Source organism: Carassius gibelio, chromosome A6, assembly GCF_023724105.1.
Source record: "Carassius gibelio isolate Cgi1373 ecotype wild population from Czech Republic chromosome A6, carGib1.2-hapl.c, whole genome shotgun sequence".
Lineage (NCBI taxonomy): Eukaryota > Metazoa > Chordata > Actinopteri > Cypriniformes > Cyprinidae > Carassius > Carassius gibelio.
Window position 1 is genome coordinate 8,141,517 of NC_068376.1, and position 23,936 is coordinate 8,165,452.

At 35.7% G+C, this 23,936-nt stretch overlaps 1 protein-coding gene across 3 annotated transcripts in view; it reads right to left on the bottom strand.

The window, feature by feature from the left end:
- Nucleotides 1-23,936, bottom strand: part of LOC128015375 (dedicator of cytokinesis protein 9) — a 99,702-nt gene that overhangs the window by 62,786 nt on the left and 12,980 nt on the right. For 2 of the 3 annotated variants that reach the window (XM_052599174.1, XM_052599173.1), the window contains exon 1: nt 1,297-1,918. The exons of the other annotated variant lie outside the window; for it this stretch is intronic. In XM_052599174.1, the coding sequence (XP_052455134.1) occupies nt 1,297-1,488 (192 nt within the window). In that variant the 5' untranslated portion in view covers nt 1,489-1,918. Of the gene's footprint in view, nt 1-1,296; nt 1,919-23,936 lie in introns of those variants that run through there. 3 annotated transcript variants of the gene reach the window in all.

Genomic DNA, 23,936 nt, shown 5'->3' on the forward strand with positions numbered 1-23,936 from the left:
TAGTATATGCACTGCAAACGGAGTATGTGTGAAACAGGCGTGAGGGCTGTAGCTGGGGTCAGCGGGAACCCGGTGAAGGTTGTACCAGTGGGCTCTTTTTGAAATTGTTTAATTTGTATGTTCGTTTATTTTTATTTATTTGTGCTATTTACACAATGCGTATGTTGTTTTCAAGTTTGTAGGTGTCAAGGTACAGAAACCAAATAATTAAATGTAAAATAGCACTGAATAGTCTTCAATGTAAAAATGAAATATACATTCAAACCTACATTTATTCAGACACCTTCAACATTTTTCACATTATTACAGTTTTGCTATATACTGTATATATATAAAAAATTATATCTGGTGTCTGAATAATTTTTGGTTTGACTGTTAAAACTACAAAGTAATTCAGTCAGCAGTGAGTGATTTTCATTTTCTTGGATTAACATTACAGCAGCCAGTAGCTAAATTAGAGACGATGAACGCATCCAATATATTTTTTTCCTCAACTTTACTTTCACTTAAGAAATAACTGACAGTTTTTTCGAGCATAATTTCCAAGGTGGATATTTTGACATATTTTGTAGGTATTTGTCGCCACAAGAGCAAAAATAAGCAAATTCGATGTTCTAGTGTTTTGAGATGCCTTTCTATGCATGAGCCCTGAACACCAGAACACCGCGGTGCTGAATTGGGCTCTTTCACATCTTGTTGTTTGTTCAAACTGCGATTTGTGTTTGTTCGTTCAGGTGCAGGAGGGACCTCGAGGAGAATTTTGCAGAAGAGAGCTCGGTTCAGTGTCGCTGTCCGTGATACGCGGCTCTCTCTCTCTCGTGTGCACCGAAAACAGCGAGTTTTCAACCAGTTACTCTGTAAAGCTTTTCCGCGTCTTGTTTTTGGATGCTTTAATGTTTAAATCGACAATCGGTACGGCTTAACAACACGTGAGAAAGATAAGCTTTTGTGACGATGCGCAGCAGTGGCTCGTCAACTGTCCTGATATATATCTGATATATATATATATATATACACACACCCAGGCATACTTATAACCACAACACGACTTTCAGAGAGCTACATAATAAATAAGCCTACAGGCACAGTTCCACCCACACACACTTGAAGAAACATTCCGTTCAGCAAACTGCTACTTCAGAGAGTGCTGACTAATACTGTCAGAGGAAAGCCCTTGACTCTGTACACAAATCATGAAGTGTATATATATATATATAACAGTTATATGATGTCTAAAGCACTACTTAGGGCAATTAAAATTACCAAAAGCAACACACACACACACACACATAGTACCGATGATGCAGCTGTTGGTGGTATGATAGCCAGTGATTCTCTGCGGCTGAGTGTGTCTTCTTCCTCCTCTGGCTCTTCAGCCTCCAGCTCTGGTTTACACACATATCCACAGTTCCTGTGCAACAGACGCCACAGTCCCTCAAACAGGATCACACTTGCAGTGCAACCCATTGCAAACGTTCCCATAGACATACACACACTTCTGTGAGAAGAACAGATTTAACCTCTTCAGCTTGCTTTCCAAAGTCTGCTAAAAGACACGTGTCCAAAGCTCAGTCGGAACAAACCCAGCTCTCAGATATCCAGCCCAAACACAAATCTTTCCATCCTGAGACACATCACTCCATCATTCGCCCTGAACAAGGATTGGAGTGGAAAGGAAATGAGGAAGCTTCCTCCTCAAAGGATGACAGCAGACTGACTTCATCCAGTAAAATGAGGGAGATTCAAAGTTTCCTGCTTCCGATAAGTGTGCTTTTATTTAAAACTGCTCTGGGGATGCTATGGTTCCTCAGGAGAAAAGTGCTCCAGTGGATCTAAGACCTGAGGGAGAGGAAAGCAGAGGATTGACGGAAGAGACTGAGGGAGTGAGTGACGAGCTGCTTCTGGAATCAGTGCTGGGCGTTGACTTCTCTGCTGCCTGGAGATGCTGATCTATTTCTCTCTCTCTCTTTCTGTATCACACTCCCGTGCCATGCTCACTCTGTGCTTCCTCTACAGCACCCTCCCCTCCATCTCATCCTCCTTATAGTCTCCTTTTGTTTCCTGACCCATATCTAGCAGCACAGCATCATTTGAGCATTCATTCATGCACTAACTATAGCACACACTCACAAACATAAGCGCATACAGTAAGAGCATCCTTTTATTTATTTAATATGACAGGAAAAATAGCTAAAACTACTTAACACAAGAAAACTACTAATCTTTTGTTTAAAATAGATATCAATAACAATAAATTTAACATTCTATGTGTCTGAGAATTGACATACAGACATTTTTATTATATACTTTATTATTTTAATTATATAAAATTATTATTTTATTTATAAACATTTATCCTTCATCTTATTATTTTTAATCTTTAATTATTTTAAATCCTTAATTATTTTATTTCTGTTTTTTTGCACATTAATAAACTAAATAATCAAAACCAAAATAATCAAAAATAATTTTACCATTGGCACAGTGAACAAACTGTGATGTAGCGCTGCCACAACTAATATTGATAATAATGGATAATGAAAATATTCAGCAATGCATATTATTAATTGTGATTAATCTGAGAGGAATGATCTGCCAGTCAAGTCACTTTACAGTAGTGAAAAAAGTTTTTTTTTTTTTTTTCAAAACACATCTGAAAAATACAGATTTTTACAAAAAAATTTTTTTACAAAATACAAAATTTGCTCCATTACACTTCTCAGACTTCTCTGAAGGAGCTATGGCACACAAATGGAGCACAGAAAAATCCTACTAAAATATACATTTTAGTGCATTACATACAGTATGCATTTTATTGGAAATTAAATGTATGTTTTAATTTCTACAAATAACAAAAGTAATTGTATTTATGAAAGCATTAACAGTAAAAGTACTACTGTAACATGATATAAATGTAATTACATTTAGATGAGTGAACATATGTGTTTAGTCTGTCTAGTGAGCCATTTTTTGTGTGTAATGTTTTATACTTAATATTTAGAAATTCAAATATGAGTAAAACTGGTTATCAGGATATCAAACACACATTAAGGCCATAACTAAAGACTTCAATAGCTGAAAGTCCAGAAAAGGCCCTTCTGTCAGTATGTGTTAATATTTTAATGGCCACTGACACAGTCACCTACTTTAGAGTAAATGACTCAGACATATCAGGGATGACATGCTGCGAGGACCTGAAGAATGGGGGTGACGTTTGTGGCCAAATATAAGCGTATCTGTCTCAATGTATCTCACACATGTCATCAAAGTACATTATGTGTGTCAACCATATCTAACTGTAAATCTAAACATATGCAGCAAATAAATAAATAAATGTTTTGCCTGTTTCGGTTCCCTTATTTGGTCAATCTGTTAACCTTCTTTATAAAGGCTTCTTTTGACCAAAGAGAATACTAAGCCTAATGAACACAAAGAAAAGGACATTTTCAGTACAGACACATCACTGCTCAGCTTCAAACGCTCCTGCTCTCTCTCTCACACACACACAAACACACACACACACACACATTCATGACAGCATATCAGACAAAGACAAGATCAAAAGCATGCATACTTTGATAAATTTTTACCTTTCAGTCTTTTTAAAAAAAAATATTAATTAAGATTGTGATTCATTAAAATAAAAACTATGCTTTACACACTTTTTTTATTTAGGGATAATACAGGGATAATATATATATATATATATATATATATATATATATATATATATATATATATATAGCTTTAAAAAAGGCAAATGCAACTACTGTCTGACATTGTTTTTATTTTCCAGCAAATCCATGTGAAAACTTTCAAAACCAAAAATGTAAGAGCCTGTAGTGATCCTAGCTAAGTAATGCATACTTTGCCAGAAACATACTTTATGCAAGTATGCAAAGAGTGTTTTGTCATTGGGTGTACTTGCATTCAATTATTAGCTTCTAGTAATGCAAGATTGGCTTTTCACGTTGCTAAATTGAAAAATGTTTGGCATGCAATTCACAAACGAACACAAGTGTGCAGTGGTCAAGTGCTCACATAGTTTTGTTAAATGGATCGTTTACCCCAAAAGTTTTATTCTGCCATCATTTACTCACCCTCAAGTTGTTCCAAACCTGTATGAGTTTCTTTCTCCTGTTGGACACAAAAGAATATATTCTGAACAATGTTGTCAACCAAGTGGTTGCTGGTAGCTATTGACTCCCATAGTATTTTATTTTATTATTATTATTATTATTGGCTACCAGCAACTGTTTGGTTGCCAAAATCTGGTATCCAGGTTTGGAAAACATGACAAAATTTTTATTTGGGTGAATAAGTGTATTTCTGGGTATTCAAAGGAAACTCTCATCATTTACTTGCTGTTGCTATTCCAGATACAGCACATGACTCTTTGTTGTTTAAAAGGACAGAAACAAAGATTTTTACAAAAATAATCCATCTATGTGTGTCCAAGTGAATGGGTGTCCAAATGTTGATGTTCTAAAAATAACATGATAAACAACAGGTGTGTGTAAATAATAATAATAATAATAATTAGAAAAAGAATATTTGTTTAACTAGAACTTGTTTAACTATAAAGCGGCCACCTGTTATACTCGTGTTTATGAAAGGGTCGAGTTCACGACTGACATAAATGTAAGTGAATTGAGAAACACAACCTAGGTGTGTTGTGAATAGTGACAAGAGTGAAGCTGAAGCAAGAAGTGTCACAGGAAGTCAAATGCATCTAGACATTTTTTACACAAATGCCTCGCTTCACTTCAGAAGGCTTTTATTAAGCCCCCACAGCCGTGTTGAGCATTTCTAATATGGATGGAAGCACTTTCTTGGCCTTCAATATCTCTCATCTAACTTGGCCAGTATGCAACCCCCCAGAACACGCTGGCAACCATCTAGCAATGTCCCGACAACCACTTACAACACTATCATTTGTGGCAGATAGTTGTACATGGTAAAACACTACTAACATTTTATTCACAAAATTTAAACATCTTGTTAATCTAGTTTAACATTCATAAGAGTAATACAATTGCCAGACACACAACTATAATATAAAACTGGGAAAGAGAATCCTCATGATATGAAAAATGGAAAGTGAACAAACAATTTTTAAGTTTGCAGCATTATTTTTCCACATGTTTTTACATTATGTTTTTAAACTCCATTAATTACAGAGTGAGCTGTTCTGCTTTCATGTGAGTCCAGTCTGCTCGCATGAAAGTATATTTCTTATATTTGTTACTTGGAGCCTTTTGCTTCATTTTTGCTCCTTGAGGGCAAATTTTGTGCATATTGTTTTGGTTTGCTTCTGGATTTCATTTCTGAGCTGGACCGGGTCATAGGGTTACTGACGTCAGAGGCCTGGTGGTCCAGGTGACTCAAGAGCAAAACTATGATGTAATGTGTGTGGTTGCCAAAGAGATAATATTGTAGTGCTCAGCACTGGACATTATTATGAGGCTAAAACTCACTCTTTTTAACACACACACACACACACACACACACACACACATTCAAGAGACAAAGCACACAACGTTGCTAAAAACAAATCTATTTAACAGTGTATGCACATATGGAAATAATTGGTGTAGGAAAAAAATGAGAAAATTTGCTTGCAACTTGAATAATTAAACAGCAGGTGTTTCATGGGAGAGAAAATTAGAGAGACAGAAAAGGGTATAGAGAGAGAAAAAAGGAGAAAAGGGAACAGAATGTTAAAAGTGTGTTAATGGTTATAAATCTCAGGAACATCAGCATACTATTAGCCCAGATCATTTCTTTTCAGACAGTGGATATTTAGAAAACGTCATTATGTGCCATGATTGGGCTCTTCTGCCATCTACAGGCACAACATAAACTGCTTGAATAAAATATGCTGCTATGTATTGTTATACCAGCAGATCAGTTGTTTCTGTATCACTCAGGCAGTTAATCTCAGATTCAGCGTTGTCATTGATTTTCAGGACATGCATGCTTTTTATTTAAAGTTAAAATACTTTCATATCCCAGTTAGCATCAGCCAGGTTCCCTCGACTAAAACAAAATACAATTTTTCCAATGGCTTTTGGATCATTGCAGAAAGTAAGCTCTATTGGCAACAAAAGTTTATTATTCTTACATGGTTTGTTCATCATGATAATTTTCATGAATGAACTCTAGCTTTATGAATTTTGAAGCCTAAACACAATTATCAAAATAAAAAACTATATGCTATAAACAAACTTCACCAAGATCACAAATTCAACATCACCAACATTAAGCTTCAGAGTAAAGACTGAACTCTTTCAGTCTTTAAGAATATTTTCCCTAAAAGATTTGAGTGAGAATAGTTTGCTTAAAAAAAGTTTGATTATAAACACAACAAGGCTGAGAAGATGAGTATACCTGTTCAGAGTGATTACGTTTATAACCTTTTTCAAGACAAATAAAAGCTTTAAAATAAATAAGAATTAAGTATTTTATATTGTAGAATAAAATGTGGAAATCAGCTTGTGTTAACCACAGAATTTAGGCACTTACCTAAAACACATTTAAAAAACTCAGTATGATGGAAGTGGAAGTGCTAAAATGCTAACTTGTTTCTGGGTTTTGGCCTCCAAAAGTACATCATCTCTGCAAATATGGCAGATTTAGAAATTGAATATGGCAGATTTAGGAACTGAAGTCTTACCTTTCAGTTACAATATTAAATAAGCTTTTGAGGGTGTTTATGCATTAGCCGGATCATTCTAAAAATATTAAGCACAGTTTGAGCAAAAAGCAGAATTTATGTATATGTTTTTGGTGATTTTAAATGTTATTTAGAGCAACACTGTGTCAATTTTGGCACTCTAGCTGTTAATAAACAGAACTACACACTTCCCGTGGAAGAACATTCTAACCGGAACTACTTCTCCAAGTTTATATCTATGTTGAATCATGCAGGTATGTGTTACTCTGCATCTGTGACGACCCAAACAGGCTTAGTGATTTGGGATAAAACAAAAGGCAGTTTGGTAGACTAATTTATAATGTAATCGCTCATTATATACATTTTGCTAATTTTGAACACAGAAAAAGTTACATAGTGTTGCTTTAAAAGCAAATTTGCTAATTCTAGCATTAATGATGCAGAAATTACACATTTCACACAGCTTTAATGCCCACTTTAGTTCACATACAGTGCAGAATATATAGCCCTGTGAGGTTAAAGCAGGACAAATAGAGGTTCTCACACGGCTGGAGTTCCGCTTAAGTTTGGCGGGCACAGGCTCTGGCTTTGCTCACACATCGCTAACACTGATCCTGCACAACGCTAACCAGAACACAGGACAGTGTTAGCATTGTTCTTAATGTGGAAATGTAGCAAGCAGAGACCAGACCATCTCTGAACTTACACTATGTAGAATGTGTGGACTGGACAGGAGAAATAATGAAGATCTGACTTCTAATGGCCAGAAACAGCACACGATATGCCAATTAGGAGAACACATTTTTTTTCCAGCTCAGATTTATCAGTCATAAGTCATTTTTTATTCTGGGGGTGGTTCTTTAAAAACCAAGTTTCAATTTGCCTATTCTCTGGTCATTATAATGCAGATATAGTATGCTCTTGATATAGTAAGTATATTTTGCACTAAAATATTTCCAAAATCTTGTGGCTCTTTTGTCCCTTTGGCTAGGACACTTTGGCTAGGACATTGCATTTCTAAAATATTCCACTGCATATAAACCAATTACATATTATGTAACAAACCACAAACATCAGCAAAATATGTTCTTCACACATGCGAACATCTCTATAATCCCCCAAAACCAAAAATGTAAAAGTTAACAAGTTATATATATATATATATATATATATATATATATATATATATATATATATATATATATATATATATATATATATATATATATATATATATATATATATATATACACACACACACACACACACACACACATATATATGTATATATATACACACACACACACACACACACACACATATATATATATATATATAAAATAAAAAAAACAACATAAAATCTTCACTGTGTGTGAAGATTCATTATGTGTGAAGACTAAAAAAATCATCACTGTGTGATACAGCAGTGAAGATTGCTGTGGCAGAAGATTATTATTTATTTGCAATAAATGCAAAGGCTGGAGGCATTACTTTATGGACTTATAATTTATTGATGGGAAAAACTACACTCAGATTTCAGATTATGCAAATACAAATGCATGCTCACCTCATTTTTTTTCAAAGTAAAATGACTGATACATTTTAAAATGTATATAGATGCATATAGAAACAAACAGACAGTTCCCAGGCACTGACAAAAACTGATCTTTTGACCATTCATTAAACAATAAAGTCTGATTTTGTCAGTGAATCAGGTATCCCTGTGTGAACTGCATACTAATCTCACATTTGAGATTATTTTTATAATGTAAGAGGAAAAGTGATGGTATATCATTAATGTATTAGATGGCAAATTGAGTTTGTGATTAATTCTGTCAATGGCTCTAAATCCCTAAAAAGCTATCAGTCTTGTCAGCACTGATATAATTATGTGATAGGGGTATTTTTTTTTCTTGAACAAAGAGACCTTCATTTAAAAAATGGCAATTCATACATGCTGGGAGACTTTAGACACCCGGAGCAGTGGGCAGGCATGTGCAGTGGCACCCAGGGAGCAGTTGGAGGTTTGATTCCTTGTTCAAGTGTCTCACCTCATTCGTGGTATTGAGGGTGAAACAGAGCACTGGTCATTCATTCCCCTCACCAACAATCCCTGGGGGTATCGAAACTCAAAACCACAACCTTTTGAGTTACAAGTCGTACTCGTTAACCATTACTAAACTGCCCCGCAGTATTTGAACCTGGAACTCCCAGGTTGAGAACTGACAGTTCTCACAGGTATGTAGCATATTAGTATTAGGACATACTACCAGTTGGCACTGTCCTATAACTTGTACTCTTTATGACATCATCAATGAAATAGTGTTTTTCTCACAGAACAATACAGATAATATATATATATATATATATTTTTTACAATATGATGCAGTGCACAACTTAGATTTAATGGCTGAACTTGCCAAAGTTAGTGAGGTTTGTATAATTAAATATGCGTTAGATATTTTAAAAAATACTTCAATGTCATAACTGCATGTTTGCCAAATGCTGACAGTACAGGACTATTATACAGCTTTATCTATTATTATTAGACAGGACTGTTAAAATAAAACAGAAACTAATATAGAGGGAGAGTCTCTGCTCTGGTGCAGTGCTTCTCATCTGAGGTCCTGCCAAATAGAAAAACCTAGAGGCTAAAAATAAAAAAATGACAAAAATCCACTTGTACTAACTAACAACATCTGAACCACAGAGAACAACTGTCTACTTGCAAAGTGTCCACTGGTGCACACTTCAGGAGCTCAGCTCATGCAGTAATCCATGTATTGTCTGCTTGTTTGAATACTATGCTTGTATTCTACTCATCTGACATACTGTGTTTTTTTGTTTGTTTTTTTTTGCATACTGTGTGTACCAATATTTGATTGAAGAAAAAAAAGGCTCAAGATAACCTTATTTACAACCTTATCTCTGCTTCCCTCTTGCTGATCTATCTTTCATCTGTCCAACCTCACTCTTTTCTTCTCAAACAGTAGAAAATCAGATGGAAAAAGAGGAAATAATAAAGCATATGTTGGTGAATGCTCTAGAAAAAATCAGTTGGAGCAAGAATAACAGCCTGGGTGACAACGGTTTTTCATTTTTGTGTCTAATATGAGTACTAATATTTGGTGTGACGTAATAGAGTGAAACTTTAATGAAAATATGAAGATAAACGAATAAAACAAGAGATTCAAGAGAGCCAGAATCATTCAGTCAGTGAGCCCAGTCTGATCCACTAGCTGGTTTGCTTAATCTTACAACACATATACTGTACAAATATAGGGCGCCAGTTTGAGAGATAATCTACTCCTTTAATCATGGGAAATCCTTTTCACAACAGGCCAGCACTGACACAGGGACGATCCATTAGAGGAGGGTTTCAGACCTGCTCTCCTCTGCAAACATGCAATCTTTATCAGCCACAGTTATGCTCATGTACAATACACAATATATTAAATAAAATTTTATCACTCCTAAAATGCAGTACTTCATAATTTAATCAAATGCTTTGTTCTAAACTTATATCCCATAATCATAATTTAGAGGGAATCTAAATATTCAATAAGAAAAAAATAGATTTCATTCATTGCAATAAGTGGACATTACATAACAAAATTAAGCCAGGATAGGACGAGGGTTAAAAAAGTAAGAGGGATTTATGACATCAGCCAAAAAAGATTATGAAGACAGATGTTTCTTATTTGGAATAGGCCTACTTGCTGTGCATCAATGAATCAGACATATGCACAAAAAACTAAACCAGGTCAATTTTTAGTTCACTTTAATACTACAAATATTTATTAATGGGCTAATGATAGATCTTTCCCAGTTACAATAGCCTTGCATGGTACATATACATAAAGCATCATGGGAAATGACTATTAATATTTAAAGAATACTAAAACTTGGGTTGTTTTAATGACTATGCTTGCAAAGAACAAGGAGTTCCCAATGATGCCAGATGACTCTGCACTTCTAAAAAGAAAATAATTGTATGTATAACACAGAAGCTAATCATTCACTGAAAGAACAACAGTAGCAGTCTGTACACCACTACAGTACACTGGACATCTGGGAATGAAGCAGAATTCTAATTAGTTAGAGAACCGACCTTTGAGCTCACTTTATAAACTCTTGGCAGTATTAAGTTCAATACTTAAGTACCAAACTTAAACATAGGCAAGGTTCAGCTATGAACCTGTACACAGAGGTGGACAAAGTACACAACTTCATTACTTGAGTGAAAGTACAGATACTACTGATCAAATACTATTCCACTACATGTAATAGTTGTAAAAGACAGGTTTTTGCTTAAGTAAAATTACGAAAGTGTATGCTTTTAAAAGTTCTTAAGTATAAAAAGTAAATTGTTTTATTGTCACATTGTGGTTTACTTTGCCTTTAATGCTAAGTCTTATGTCTTGTGTTAAGTCTTATGTGCCCTCCAGACGTTTGCGCTCTGCAAGTGAACGACGCCTTGTGGTGCCATCCCATAGAATTTCAAAATCACTCTCACGTTCCTTCTCCTGGACTGCGCCCAGCTGGTGGAATGACCTCCCAATCTCAATTCGTACAGCTGAGTCTTTACTCATTTTTAAGAAACACACACACTAGAAAAACTTTTAACAACTTTCTGAAGTAGCATGTACAGATACTCAAAAAGTGTCCTTAAAGGGTTAGTTCACCTGAGAATGAAATTTCGTCCATCTTCTACTCACCCTCATAGCATCCTAGGTGTATGTTACTTTCTTCTTTCAGAATAATCCAATCAGAGTTATATAAAATATTGTCCTTGCAAGCCTTTCAATGTGGTAAGCGGGTGTTTGTTGTCAACAGTTCAGAAAATGTGAAATAAAGTGCGTGCATCTGTAATAAAACATACCTCACATGGCTCTGGGGGGTGAATAAAGTCCCCTTGAATTTTCCTTCTTGGGTGAACTAACCGTTTAAGTACTTTACTCAAGTAAATGTACTTTGTTACTTTCCACCTCTGCCTGTACAGTGGGTCAGTCAGGAAGCTTCTTTACAAACAAAAAGCCATGTAGAAATACAGATTTGCACAACCAAATAAACACATATGTTCTTTAAAGCTTATTAATTCTTATGTAAAGCAAATCAACCAAGCACTTCTTACCAGAAGTTTGATAGCATTGTGTGCAGCATGTCTTCTCTTCTGGGTCTGTTCTGAGATTTCAAAACACGGCAGTTTATTGATATCCGGTTCGCGAACAAATCATTCGATGTAACCGGATCTTCTTGAACCAGTTCACCAAATCGAACTGAATCTTTTAAAAAGGTTCGCATTTCCAATAGGGTTGTGCCGATAGACGACAGTATCGTGTATCGACGATAGTCAGAGATATCGACATAAGACGATATTATGCTCATTCTCCTATTAATGTATAAAATAATAATAACTATTATTATTTACATTTTTATTAGTCAGCCTATTATAATTCAAAAAATATCAAACTGCCCAGCTATTTCACTTCAGCACCGCATTTCACACACAAACACACACGCACACACATACAGCAAGCGCAAAAGAAGATTAGAACCTGTAGTCGCTGAAAAAGTTGAAACGCTTTGACTCGCATAACTCGTTAAATCCATGAAATGAAAGAGAAAGAAAATGAGGAGTAGGTGTCCCACACTTTTAATGACTGCTACACGGCAACGCACTCTTCTCAAACATGAGAGATTAACTCTTTCTTGGCGTTACAAATAAAGTAAAGACAAAATAATAACAAGGCTACGTAAGAACCACTATGGATGATAAATTCGCTCTGCCGCCTGTTATTATTGAATGAAATTGTCATAGTCTTCAGCTGGGGTGCCCAGGAGGGCCACCATATGACTTTGTCTTTCTGTGAGCACATGGCTTGTGTTGTGTTTGTTTGGTGCCATGTGCTCTCTCTCCTGTCTATTTTCTGACCCCGCCCATCTTGTTACCTCATCATTGTTTTAGTTGCTCCACCTGTGTTTCTCCCTTTCCTCTGGACTCCATTCCCCTAAACTCCACTCACCTGTTCTCTCTCGTTACCTCATTCCTTGATTTAATTTGTTCCAGCTGTTTACCTGATTGCCTCTTCATTATAAGCTTCCTGTGTTTTCTGTTCTGGGCTTGTTTGTCTCACATAGGTGCTGGTTAATGCCTTTGATGGCTGGCTACTCTGTGTTCAGTCTATGTCTTGTAACTTTGAACGCTACTCTGGGTTTTTCTGCGTCTGTCTCTCTCTACAAACAATGAAGCGATTTTGCCCCCTTGTTGTTGATAAATATAATGTAGCGATTCAGTATCAATTAATAAAAGTCGCGTTTCTTCACTGACAAGTTTATGAGCTTCTGAATGTTACTTTTTGCACAGCGCGATCTCAGACCTCTCTGTCCGAGTGTTTGTGTTTGTGTGCACACGCATTGATCAGTGCATTATCAGAAACAGTGCATTAACAGTGATTAAACTGAACTGTTTTAATGCATTGGCCTTGTCACACACATTTTGTGATTCACATTTTGTTTTTGAAAAGCTGAAAAAATGTTAATTAAAAAAATATTCAGAAACTATTAGCATCAATTAGTTTTTATATTGTATAATAAAAAAATGCGTATGTACCGTTTAAATACAGAATACATTTAAAGGGGTGGGGGGGTGTTGGCACAGTTGTTAAACAAAAAAATAAAAATGGCACATCATGCCGAAAAGATTGTTGAACCCTGCAATATAGCATGAAGTAACTTTCTCCAATCCTGGTGCTAACATTCACAGCATGCCAACAGTTGGCCATAAGCGATGGTTTAAAAAGTAAAAAATACTTTAAATATTAGTATTTTTCTTACACACTGGCGTCATATCATGGATTACAGTCATTCATTTTGCAGTGTTTTTGGAGCAACCACTTTGAGAAACTCATTTATATGGACTCACAGAGATGGATTATTTTTCTAAAAATGTTTGTTTTCCACAGAAGAAAGAAAGTCATATACATCTGGGATACATCTGGGATGGCATGAGGATGAGTAAATGATTCATCTTTGGGTGGACTATCCTTTTAACAGCCTTTGAGGTGATTAAAGATATAACATGTATGCTAAATATCATCATCAAGAAGTCCAAAGTAAGGAACAAAAAGAAAAACATCACAAATGACAACTCAATTGGCCGCTTATATGCAGCGCTTCTGTCCATGCAAATCAGAGACAGACTACTTCAAAGCTCACAGGATAACATGAAATCCCCTTCTCAGCCACCTGGTTTCTCGCTTAGGCCTAAGTCAACCGGGTTTATGTAACAAAGTCTTTACGAAAAATTTCAGTTTGACAATTCACACCAAAAACCACAGCTAACTGTGCTGCCTTTATCACCAAAAAGGGTGACATTGGTTAAAGTTGTGAGACATAATAATAGTTTTCACTGAATGTTTTGCTTGAGCAGAATTAGATTGTGTGAAGAGAAGTTCATGCTAGATTTGATCTACAATGTAAACAGAAAACAAACTTCATTGCATAGAAAAGCATTAATGGGGCATCTGATGCTATGACCCTGCTCACGCTTATTGTGTAATGGCAGATGCACCAGTGTTTGTCATGCCTGGGTCAATACTAGTGATCCTTACTTGGGCAAGAAATTAAAATGAACAAGTGAGGCAAAGTGTTTCAGCTAGAAGCCTATGTCAAACTTTTGTGAAACTATACCTTGACAAAGGCTACCAGCCAAAATGTTGGGAGAATAAATAGCCTATGCTTAAGTGAGTGTGCAGTTGTTCTCTTTCAACAAGAAATTAAAATGACCTAGTATCCTTGTTTATTATTAATGTTTAGCCTTAACTTTTTAAACACACCATGGTTGTATGAAAAAAGCTTGACCTTCATGTTAATCAAAAACTCAGTCATAACTCACCGCCTGTCTTCAGCCTAAGTAAAATACATCCAGAATGTTGGCCGAGAGGATCATATGTATGGAAGTAAAATGATGACAAATGTCTTTGAAACAAAAAAGCATGCTGAATAGCACTAACTGAAAAGAATATGCATTGCATTAACAGTACTTGCATTTTAATGCCTTGTATTTCCAGGGCTTGCATTTTTAGGTCCTGAAATTTAACATAGTTGTTCGTTTAAGCTGTGAATATTTCTATAAAAAATATTTCACACACCTTTTCATAATTAAAAAATCAATAATTCATATTCATGTTCCAGAATTCACTTCCAAAATATTAAATCGGTTTAAAAATACGATGTATAATATTAAACAGGCAAATTTCGGTCCATTTTATTTCACTTTCCAAATTCGCTTCCACAAATTCAGTGGTTAAAATCATAGACAGTAAAAGAAATGGACACAGCGACCCATTGGAACTCAACTGAGACAATTGAAGCCCATTTTTATCGTTTTTTAGCACTTCCATTTCTGACGCGCAGACTCAAACGAAGCTTGACGACATCAGCAACCTGTCTGGCAGATGTAAATGTTCTAGTAGCTGTGCGTGCAAACTGCCATCGTTAATCTTGCAGAGACGGCGAGCTTGAGCGGGGAGTTCTTTGGCGTGAGTAAGCAGGAGTAATTATTCTGATTAATTATTTTGTATAGTATTTTAAAATGTAACGCCAGTACGCCATATTAAGTTAATTGCCTGCGAGCTTCTCCTCCTGTCTGTACGGTAATGCGACAGAGAGTCGAGTGGTTATGACGCAATCGTTAGCCTATTTTTTACAAAAACTGTTTATACGGGGCCATAATGTAACATAGAAGGTAATGGAGCCCTTTATACATTGTCGTGTATCTTTAGAAAAAAATAATGGACAAACAGAGTCTTTAAACGCCTCAGATGTAAAGTTATTCGCTGTCAAAGTGACGCCAAAATGAATGGGAGTCAATGGTAATGCTAACGCAAGTGAAGTTCTGCTACAAGATGGCAGCTCGCAGCCGACTTCAACTTCCGGTCGACTTCCTTGCTGCCTGGTTAAAATTCGGCAGATAATTCGCCCTTTCACATCCAGGAGCTGCAGGAATAGCAGTAGAGCACAGAGGCACGATCTCCATCTCCTGTCAGTCGCTCACCAGCAGGTGGTGCAAGCGGCTTCTGATGAAGACCAAAGCAACGGGTGGATTAAGTAATACAGTTACAAAAACTGATCTGCAGAAATGGAGCAGGCGCTAAGCAGAAGTTTTGATTATTGGGGCATGTGGAAAAGCTGATTGTGTGAATGTTTATTTCAACATCTTTGCCTTTACCATAGACTGTATAAAGGCTGTTACCCGTAGCCTATTAAGCAGCATTCTCTACCATAAAGGAGATTATAATGGGATTTTACCCAACGCTGAAGTACAGAACTAACATTACATCTAAGGAAGACATTGCCTTTGGTTGTTTAGTTTCCATAACTTTGTGTCATGGCTTGTGTGTCCCTGTGCTGTTATAATGACGAGTAATGCTTCTCAATCAATTAATACTATGATATAAAACCTCTCAGATTACACTTTATTGATGATTATGCAAACTATAGACAGTTAAGCAGATGTAAAATATGAATGAACGCTCAAGGTTTCACGCGGTTTCCCTCAGAAATATGTTAAAGAAAAGAAAACTGATTAACGTGGCTCAGCGCACTAACAGCGATTACATTTACATTTATTCACTTAGCAGACGCTTTTATCCAAAGCGACTTAAACTCACTTAATCTTACTGATGAAGCAAATTATATACAGACAGATGAGGATATTAACGCAAGTCGTTTAATAAGAAAAACTCAGTGTTAAACTCTAACGTTAAAAAATTAACGTCTTTTATTGCCTCAAGATATTAAATTTGGCATCTAATTAATACAATATATTACTGTATATTATGTACATTTCAGCAGATGAGCCCAGAAATGAGCCCCAATTCACCAAATCATTTTTTTTTTTGTAAAAAGAAAACCAAGCGCAGTAGTTTTATGTTTGATATTTGCTGTCTATTCGCCTAAGCTGCTTTAGGGACCATCTGCAAATTTACCTCAAAATGAAACGTAGTACAATATTAAATTCTAATTAATCAGTTTACACTAAATTAATAATTTACTCAAACTGACTAAATATATATGGCCAATAACTTATTTCTCTTTGTATGGACACTACACAAATATTGTTTAAGAAAAAATTTGTAAGTCAGTCTTGTATCTAGCAATGTACAACAACTGTTGGAACATGAAAAACCCTTTCCAGGGATCTTTAATATGTAAATAATTGTATACTGTAAATATATGAAGGGAGGTATTGGCAAAATCACTATGAGAAATACAAGATTTAGAATTTGACAGTACGTTATTTAAATTTTTTATTAAAACACATTGGACCTTTTAACCCAGTCAGTGGAATTGTCAGATGGTCCCTTGGGTCCTTGCTCTCTCCATGAAGACGTGGAAATTTCAGCAATGGATAAATGGATTTGCAGCACTTGAGGTATTCTGAAAAGTTGAGATGTTTTTAACTCGATGCGGTGCAGACGCGCTCGCTTTTTTCCAGGAGCGTCCGCACCGCATCGAGTTAAAAACATCTCAACTTTTCAGAATACCTAACTTTTCTTGCACCACCTGCTGGTGAGCGACTGACAGGAGATGGAGATCATGCCTCTGTGCTCTACTGCTATTCCTGCAGCTCCTGGATGTGAAAGGGCGAATTATCTGCCGAATTTTAACCACTGAATTTGTGGAAGCGAATTTGGAAAGTGAAATAAAATGGACCGAAATTTGCCTGTCGAATATTATACATCGTATTTTTAAACCGATTGAATATTTTGGAAGTTAATTCTGGAACGTGAATATGAATTATTGATTTTTTAATTATGAAAAGGTGTGTGAAATATTTTAATTGAAATATTCACAGCTTAAACGAACAACTATGTTAAATTTCAGGACCTAAAAATGCAAGCCCTGGAAATACAAGGAATTAAAATGCAAGTACTGTTAATGCAATGCATATTCTTTTCAGTTAGTGCTATTCAATATGCTTTTTTGTTTCAAAGACATTTGTCATTATTTTACTTCCATACCATATGTGGAAAATAATCACATCAAATTAAGGCTGGATTAATTAGATGTTCCCCTGCAGGTGGAAGTGAGAGCCAGATTTTTAATTATCAGGAGCATGAAGGACAATTTATTATTAAATTTATTTTTTGGGGTCAGTTCAGCTATTGGTACTTACAATATCAGTTATTGGTTTTAAATTGTTATTGATTTCACTGTGAACATTTATTTTCATGCATTTTTCTTTTTTTTTGTATTACCTATTTTCTTTTTCAAAAATCTGTTTCACTCAAATGTGAAAAAGGTGACGTGAGGGTGATTAAATAATTCCTATAATTTTCTTTTTAGGTCAACTATCCCTTTAAGTGAGAATATATGTGTGTGTGTGTGTGTGTGTGTGTGTGTGTGTGTGTTTTCACAGGTTTGGGTGGTTTATGAGAACACTAATTTGTATAATGACTAGGGATGGGTACCGAAACCCGGTATTAAACTGGCCCCGGGGCTAAATTATGAAAGACCGTAGTATCAGTAAGATCTTACGGTATCGGTTCTGCTTTCGGTACTGGAGGAAAAAAATAATGTACTATGTATTTTTGCTTAATAATGTTGTCGTGCACATTTAATCTCGCCAAACATTTCTAATGTGCGATCATATTAAGATGTTTGTCCGTGAGATCTGCGTGAAATCTCATGCATGCCGCGGAGGCTGCCTGTCGGTCACACACACACACACATACACACACACGCACATACACCACAACGAGCGCACGCACATGCATTAACTGTACGTAAACTCCTGCTTAATAATAAAGAGTGACGATGGCGAAAAGATTTGCTTAATGTTATCGTGCACATTTTATCTTACCAAACATTTCTAATTTCCGATAATTTTTTTTTAAATTAGCATATTTTTGTGTTTTGCCTTGGTACCGAAATTGGTACCGAGAACTGTGGATTTTCACTGGTATCGGTACCGAACACTGAAATTTTGGTACCGTGACAACACTACGCATAACAGTACGAAAACTCCCACTTAATACAAAGAGTGACGATGGCGGAGAGAGCAAAACGTTCCAAAGTGTGGTTATACTTCACTAGAGTAATGCTGACAACCCTCGTTGTCATAAGTGCAAAACAATATTTGCATGTAAGGGCGGAAACACAAGCAATCTGTCAAAGCATCTTTCAAAAGTGCATTATGTGTATCGACTGCCTAGCTAGCTCGTCTCTGGTTGTTGCCCCATCTACGTCAGGTATGCATGCTAAAATCATGTTGAATCAACGTTGTTCACGTCATTTAAAATAAATGTAAAATCTCCCTAGTTTGCTAACCTTACGTAGAAATTCTGTTGATTTCTTTTGGGGAAAATGAGAATGGAATCAACATATTTTCTTTATTTCTCTTGATTTTCTTGTTTTTAAAATTCCAAATAAGGAAAAATCGGTATGCAAATGTAAACATTTATTTGGCTAACTAAATGCACAGCACCTCAAGTTAGTTTACAAAATAGCCAATTGCTACATTTTGCAACCTTTTTATTTTATATATATATATTTGTTTTATTATTTATTATATATATATATATATATATATATATATATATATATATATGATGCCTTTTTGTTTTTATGTTTACTGTAATGCTTTCTTGATATATTTAAATAAATCAAATCAAATTCTTAAAAAAAAAAACACATACACACACAACACAAAGTACCGATAAGAATACTGTTAAAGTACCGGACCGTTAAGCAGTAGTAATACCGTTAAAACCTTAACGATACCCATCCCTAATAATGACATGGGTATAACATAGGTATTACAATATGAAGGACACTTCCTGTGTCCCCGTAATTCAAAAGACTTTAAAAAAAACACTTGTTTGTGTGTTTGTTTGTTTGCTTGTTTTTTTGGGGGGGGGGGGTTAAATTAAAAAATGCAGAGAGAGAGAGAGAGAGAGAGAGAGATTGAAAGAAGTTCCTATAATGGAGAATTCAATCTTTCAGCAGTATTTCCATTCCCTCACTTTCAGTGTGGACGTCAGACAAATTTCCATATTAAAAACAGGCTTGATAGATTTTCCAGTGGTGTGGGGAGTGTGGATCTGGGAATCTCACTAAAAAAAGAATGGCCTCCATGACTTCACCAAAGCACAGCAATATGCACAGAGACATCACAAATTCATCTGAAGAAGAGAAGTGTCTGGAAGAGACATTTTCCAGAGCTTTCTTCTTCAGTTGTTAATTATGTAATTCTTGGCAGCTGTAAAATTATAGGTACACTGCCATGGAAACAAGCCTCGAGCTCTATGACAATGACTATGTGGCGGCAGAGATATTAGTTTTTTCAGCCTTTATGACTTAATGCAATTTCGGGAAACAAAGCATTATTAGTCTATACCAAAACTGCATCCTTTTACCTTTTAGGAGCACAGTGTACCCAGACACTTTAACACAAGTATACAAGCAGTCAAGCTAAACACCATCAACATCACTCTGGACCAATTACACAGTATAAGCTTGACCTGCTGTTTGCTGTTTACAGCAGTGACAGGATGTAATGAGGCAATGATGTTCTCTCTGATGAGCTGCTCTCTGACGTTTGCTGTATCCTGCTTCCGCTGTAAATTAAGTTAGTACAGCCGAGCATCTCAGCAGAACCGTCAGCAGTGTTAAAAAACCCCACTGGCAGTTTGCACTGAGTATCTTGCAGCAGAGATTTTACAATTACAATAAAAATACAACTGTAATAAAAATACAATTCTGAATAAACTTTTTTTCAAATTCCATGATTAAACCACAAAAAGAACAACTGTCCCTACTAACATCAGAGAATATCAAGTGATAATAATAATGAAGCAAAGTATTTTCATCTTTCCATGCAAAATAGTAAATTAATAAAGTGTGTCTGCAAGAGGATAGTGACCTTTTTCAGTTTTTTTTTTTTTCTTCTTCTTCCTAATGGATTTAACAAGCAAATTTTTATGAAATTAAAGGAATAGCTCACATACAAATAAAAATTATGTTATCGTTTATTAACCAAAAGAACACACATAAATATAAATATAATTAAAATATATCAATAAATATATTTTGCAGCAGGAGTTTAGCATCTGCTCACTGCCAAAACCACTTCCAAGTGGTTTGCTGACCAAGATATTACTGTGCTTCATTGGCCAGCCAAATCACCTGACCTAAACCTCACAGAGAATCTATGAATCTCATTGGCTGGTGCTCACCTATTATTGTCACTGTTTTAATTTCAGCAAATCAATTTGAGCAAACTCACACATCCTGATTAATATTCATGAATCCAGTAACTGCGGAATTCCGTAAAAAATGTCAGATTTAGAATTTTTGCATTCCGGTAGGCCTATTTGTTTTTATAAATCTGGCATTTACAGTGCTTTAGATCGTTACAGTCATGCGTGCGTGCATACGAGATGGAGCGAGAACCGGTTTGGCTGGATTTATTTTAAGGTTATTGCTCATTTTATTTTTATTTTTATTTTAGGCCAATTTCTTATATAAGCTATACATTTTCCTTGAAGCATTTTATTTTGTCCCAGGGCTTGAAAACCTGTGCCCACTTAAGTCCATTCAGAAACTTGAATGCTCTGGGAAAACGACAGTGTCGGTCACAGCATCTTTTAATTGTTGTTTTGAATCCAGCGATTATTTATTTACAAATTATAAACGGATTATGACAAGTGTAGTATAAAAGCTTTGTTTATCAGAGGTGTTACATCGAGACCATGAGACCATGCTTTTGGACGCCGTTCGAGCCCATAAGCCTACATTTATGCAGCCTTGTTCTGGTTTGCCGGTTGGTCATGAATTTCCACAAATTCAATAATATTTAGGCACTGTGTCTTTTCCTAAATCTTTACCGTCTAACCCTCTAATTTCGCAGGTTTATTTGATAGTCTTTCTCTTAATCACTGTTTTTGCATCTCTTACTGTTGTAAACATGTGGTAGCCTAAAGGAAATGATTAAAATAAACAAAATTAAATAAAAATGGACAGTTGCCACAAATTAATAAAAATAATGCCGAATTAATTAACAAGTTAGGATAGCCTTTCTGTCCTGTGTCCCACAGCCCTGAAAAGCGCACAATATGAAATTATTTAGTTACTACATTTCTATTGCTTTCCATGTTGAAGAACTTTGTGTTGTTTCTATTTTAATGTTCTTTTAAAGTTTAAATCACATTAAAAGCTTAATTTGTACATTATGAATGAATAATGATGCGTTTATATACCGTCACTCACAGCCGCTCGCACGTGTTTTGCGGACGAGCGCATGCAGTCCAAAATTAAATAGGTTAATCGACCATTGACAGCTTTAATTGATTGCATCTCTTATCGACAACAAATCGATCATCAATTAATCACTGACATCCCTACTTGAAACCCATATAATAGTTTTGTTTAATGTAGGGATGCATCCATCCGATATTTGGGATCAGTATTGGCTCCGATACTGCCATTCTCCGTGGATCGGGTATCTGTCAGAAGAGCGATCCAAATCCAATATTGTGCATATACTATTCTGTGTTATTGTTGAGCCCCACAAAAAACACAAAAACATTATAAAGCACCAAACATTTTCGTGGACATATTTCAAGTGTTCTGAAGCTGTTACATAGTTCCATGTGAGGTACAGATTAATATTGAAGTTATTGCATTCAAGTTCACATAAACTCTTCTTTCCACTACATCTGTCATCCTCCATTCAGCAATCAAACTGCGTGTCGCGTTCGGGTTACTACCAGTGGTGTCAAAAGTACTGGCATTCATTACTCAAGTAGAAGTATAGTTACTAGGGTTTAAAAAGACTTTTGTAGAAGTTGAAGTATCAACTATAGCTTTTTACTCAAGTAAAAGTGTAAAAGTACTGGTTTAAAAAACTACTTAAAGTATAAAAGTAAAAGTAATGTAAGGGGAAAAAAATGCCATTAAGAACAAAAGCTTAGGCCGCACCACAGGGGCCTATTTTGTAGAGTTGTTCCGATTCCGATACTAGTATCGGAAATATCTCCGATACCACAACAAATTCTGGCATCGGCGAGTACATGAACCCATATACCGATCCGATACCATTTTCTTAAAAAAGACCTAGTTATGACCGCAAGCTTTGCCTAACCGCTGCACGGTTCTTCTTCGCTGCTCAAAATGCATTGAAAACACAGGAAGTTGTGCTGTGTTGCCACAAGCAACCCCTGTTTAGAGCAGCGAAGAAGAAATGAAAACGCGTTAGCAGCCCTGATCTATATATGACTGGATCACTCATCACATTCTAAACTGCCAAAAGACAGTGAAGCCGCTACTATATTATAGATCAGTGGTTAGCAGTATGTCTCTGTAGTACCGGTAGTTACAGACTCTCGAGTATATTCAGTACCGGCAACTGCGTTCAGTCGCTTCCGTGTAAGTCAAAACGCAGGGCTCCAGACAGTAGCCGAATATATACTAGTGTCTGTGAATATTAAACTGCAAAATACTATTTAAATATTACTCCCGCAAAATCTACATCTCTGTGGGTGACTGGCACAGATGCGCGAGAGCTCGCTGTTTTGTAGTCTCTGCTGTGTGTCATGAGGACACGAACGCATAAACCGTCACTTCATGAGAATTTACCGTTTCATTTGAGAATACTGTCATATCATAAACACAGACACTCAAAGATCTTCATGGCAGCCCATTAAAATAAATGTTTGGTTTACATGAGTAAATTGACAATATATAAAGCTACTGTTGTAGCCTACAGTAATAATAATACATCTCTATAATAATAATAATTATGCCTAGATGGTTGCTTGTTTTTTACTTGTTTTTTACTTGTTAGAGATTATCTGATTAATAGATCTTTTTTTATATTCCTAGACTTATTTGTTGCAGTTTTTTTATACAGTTATATTGTAAAACTTAAATACCTTTTTTAGTTTGCGGTGTTAGATTTTTGGCTGCATTTGAAGTTCTTTTTTGCATAAGAAAATAAATAATACTGTCAAATTCATGTTAGATAATAAAAATACTGTAATAAATACAGTAGTTCACCATGTATTTGTTCATGTTTTATTGAGGGATCTGTCTGAAGCACACCATAAAAAAATTCTAGCAATTTACACAGGGCTAGTAGTATATACAGCTGTATATACAGATATACACCCAGGTATCGGATCAGTACTCGGTATCGGCCGTTACCCTGAGCCCAGGTATCGGAATCGGTATCGGGAAGAGAAAAAGGGTATCG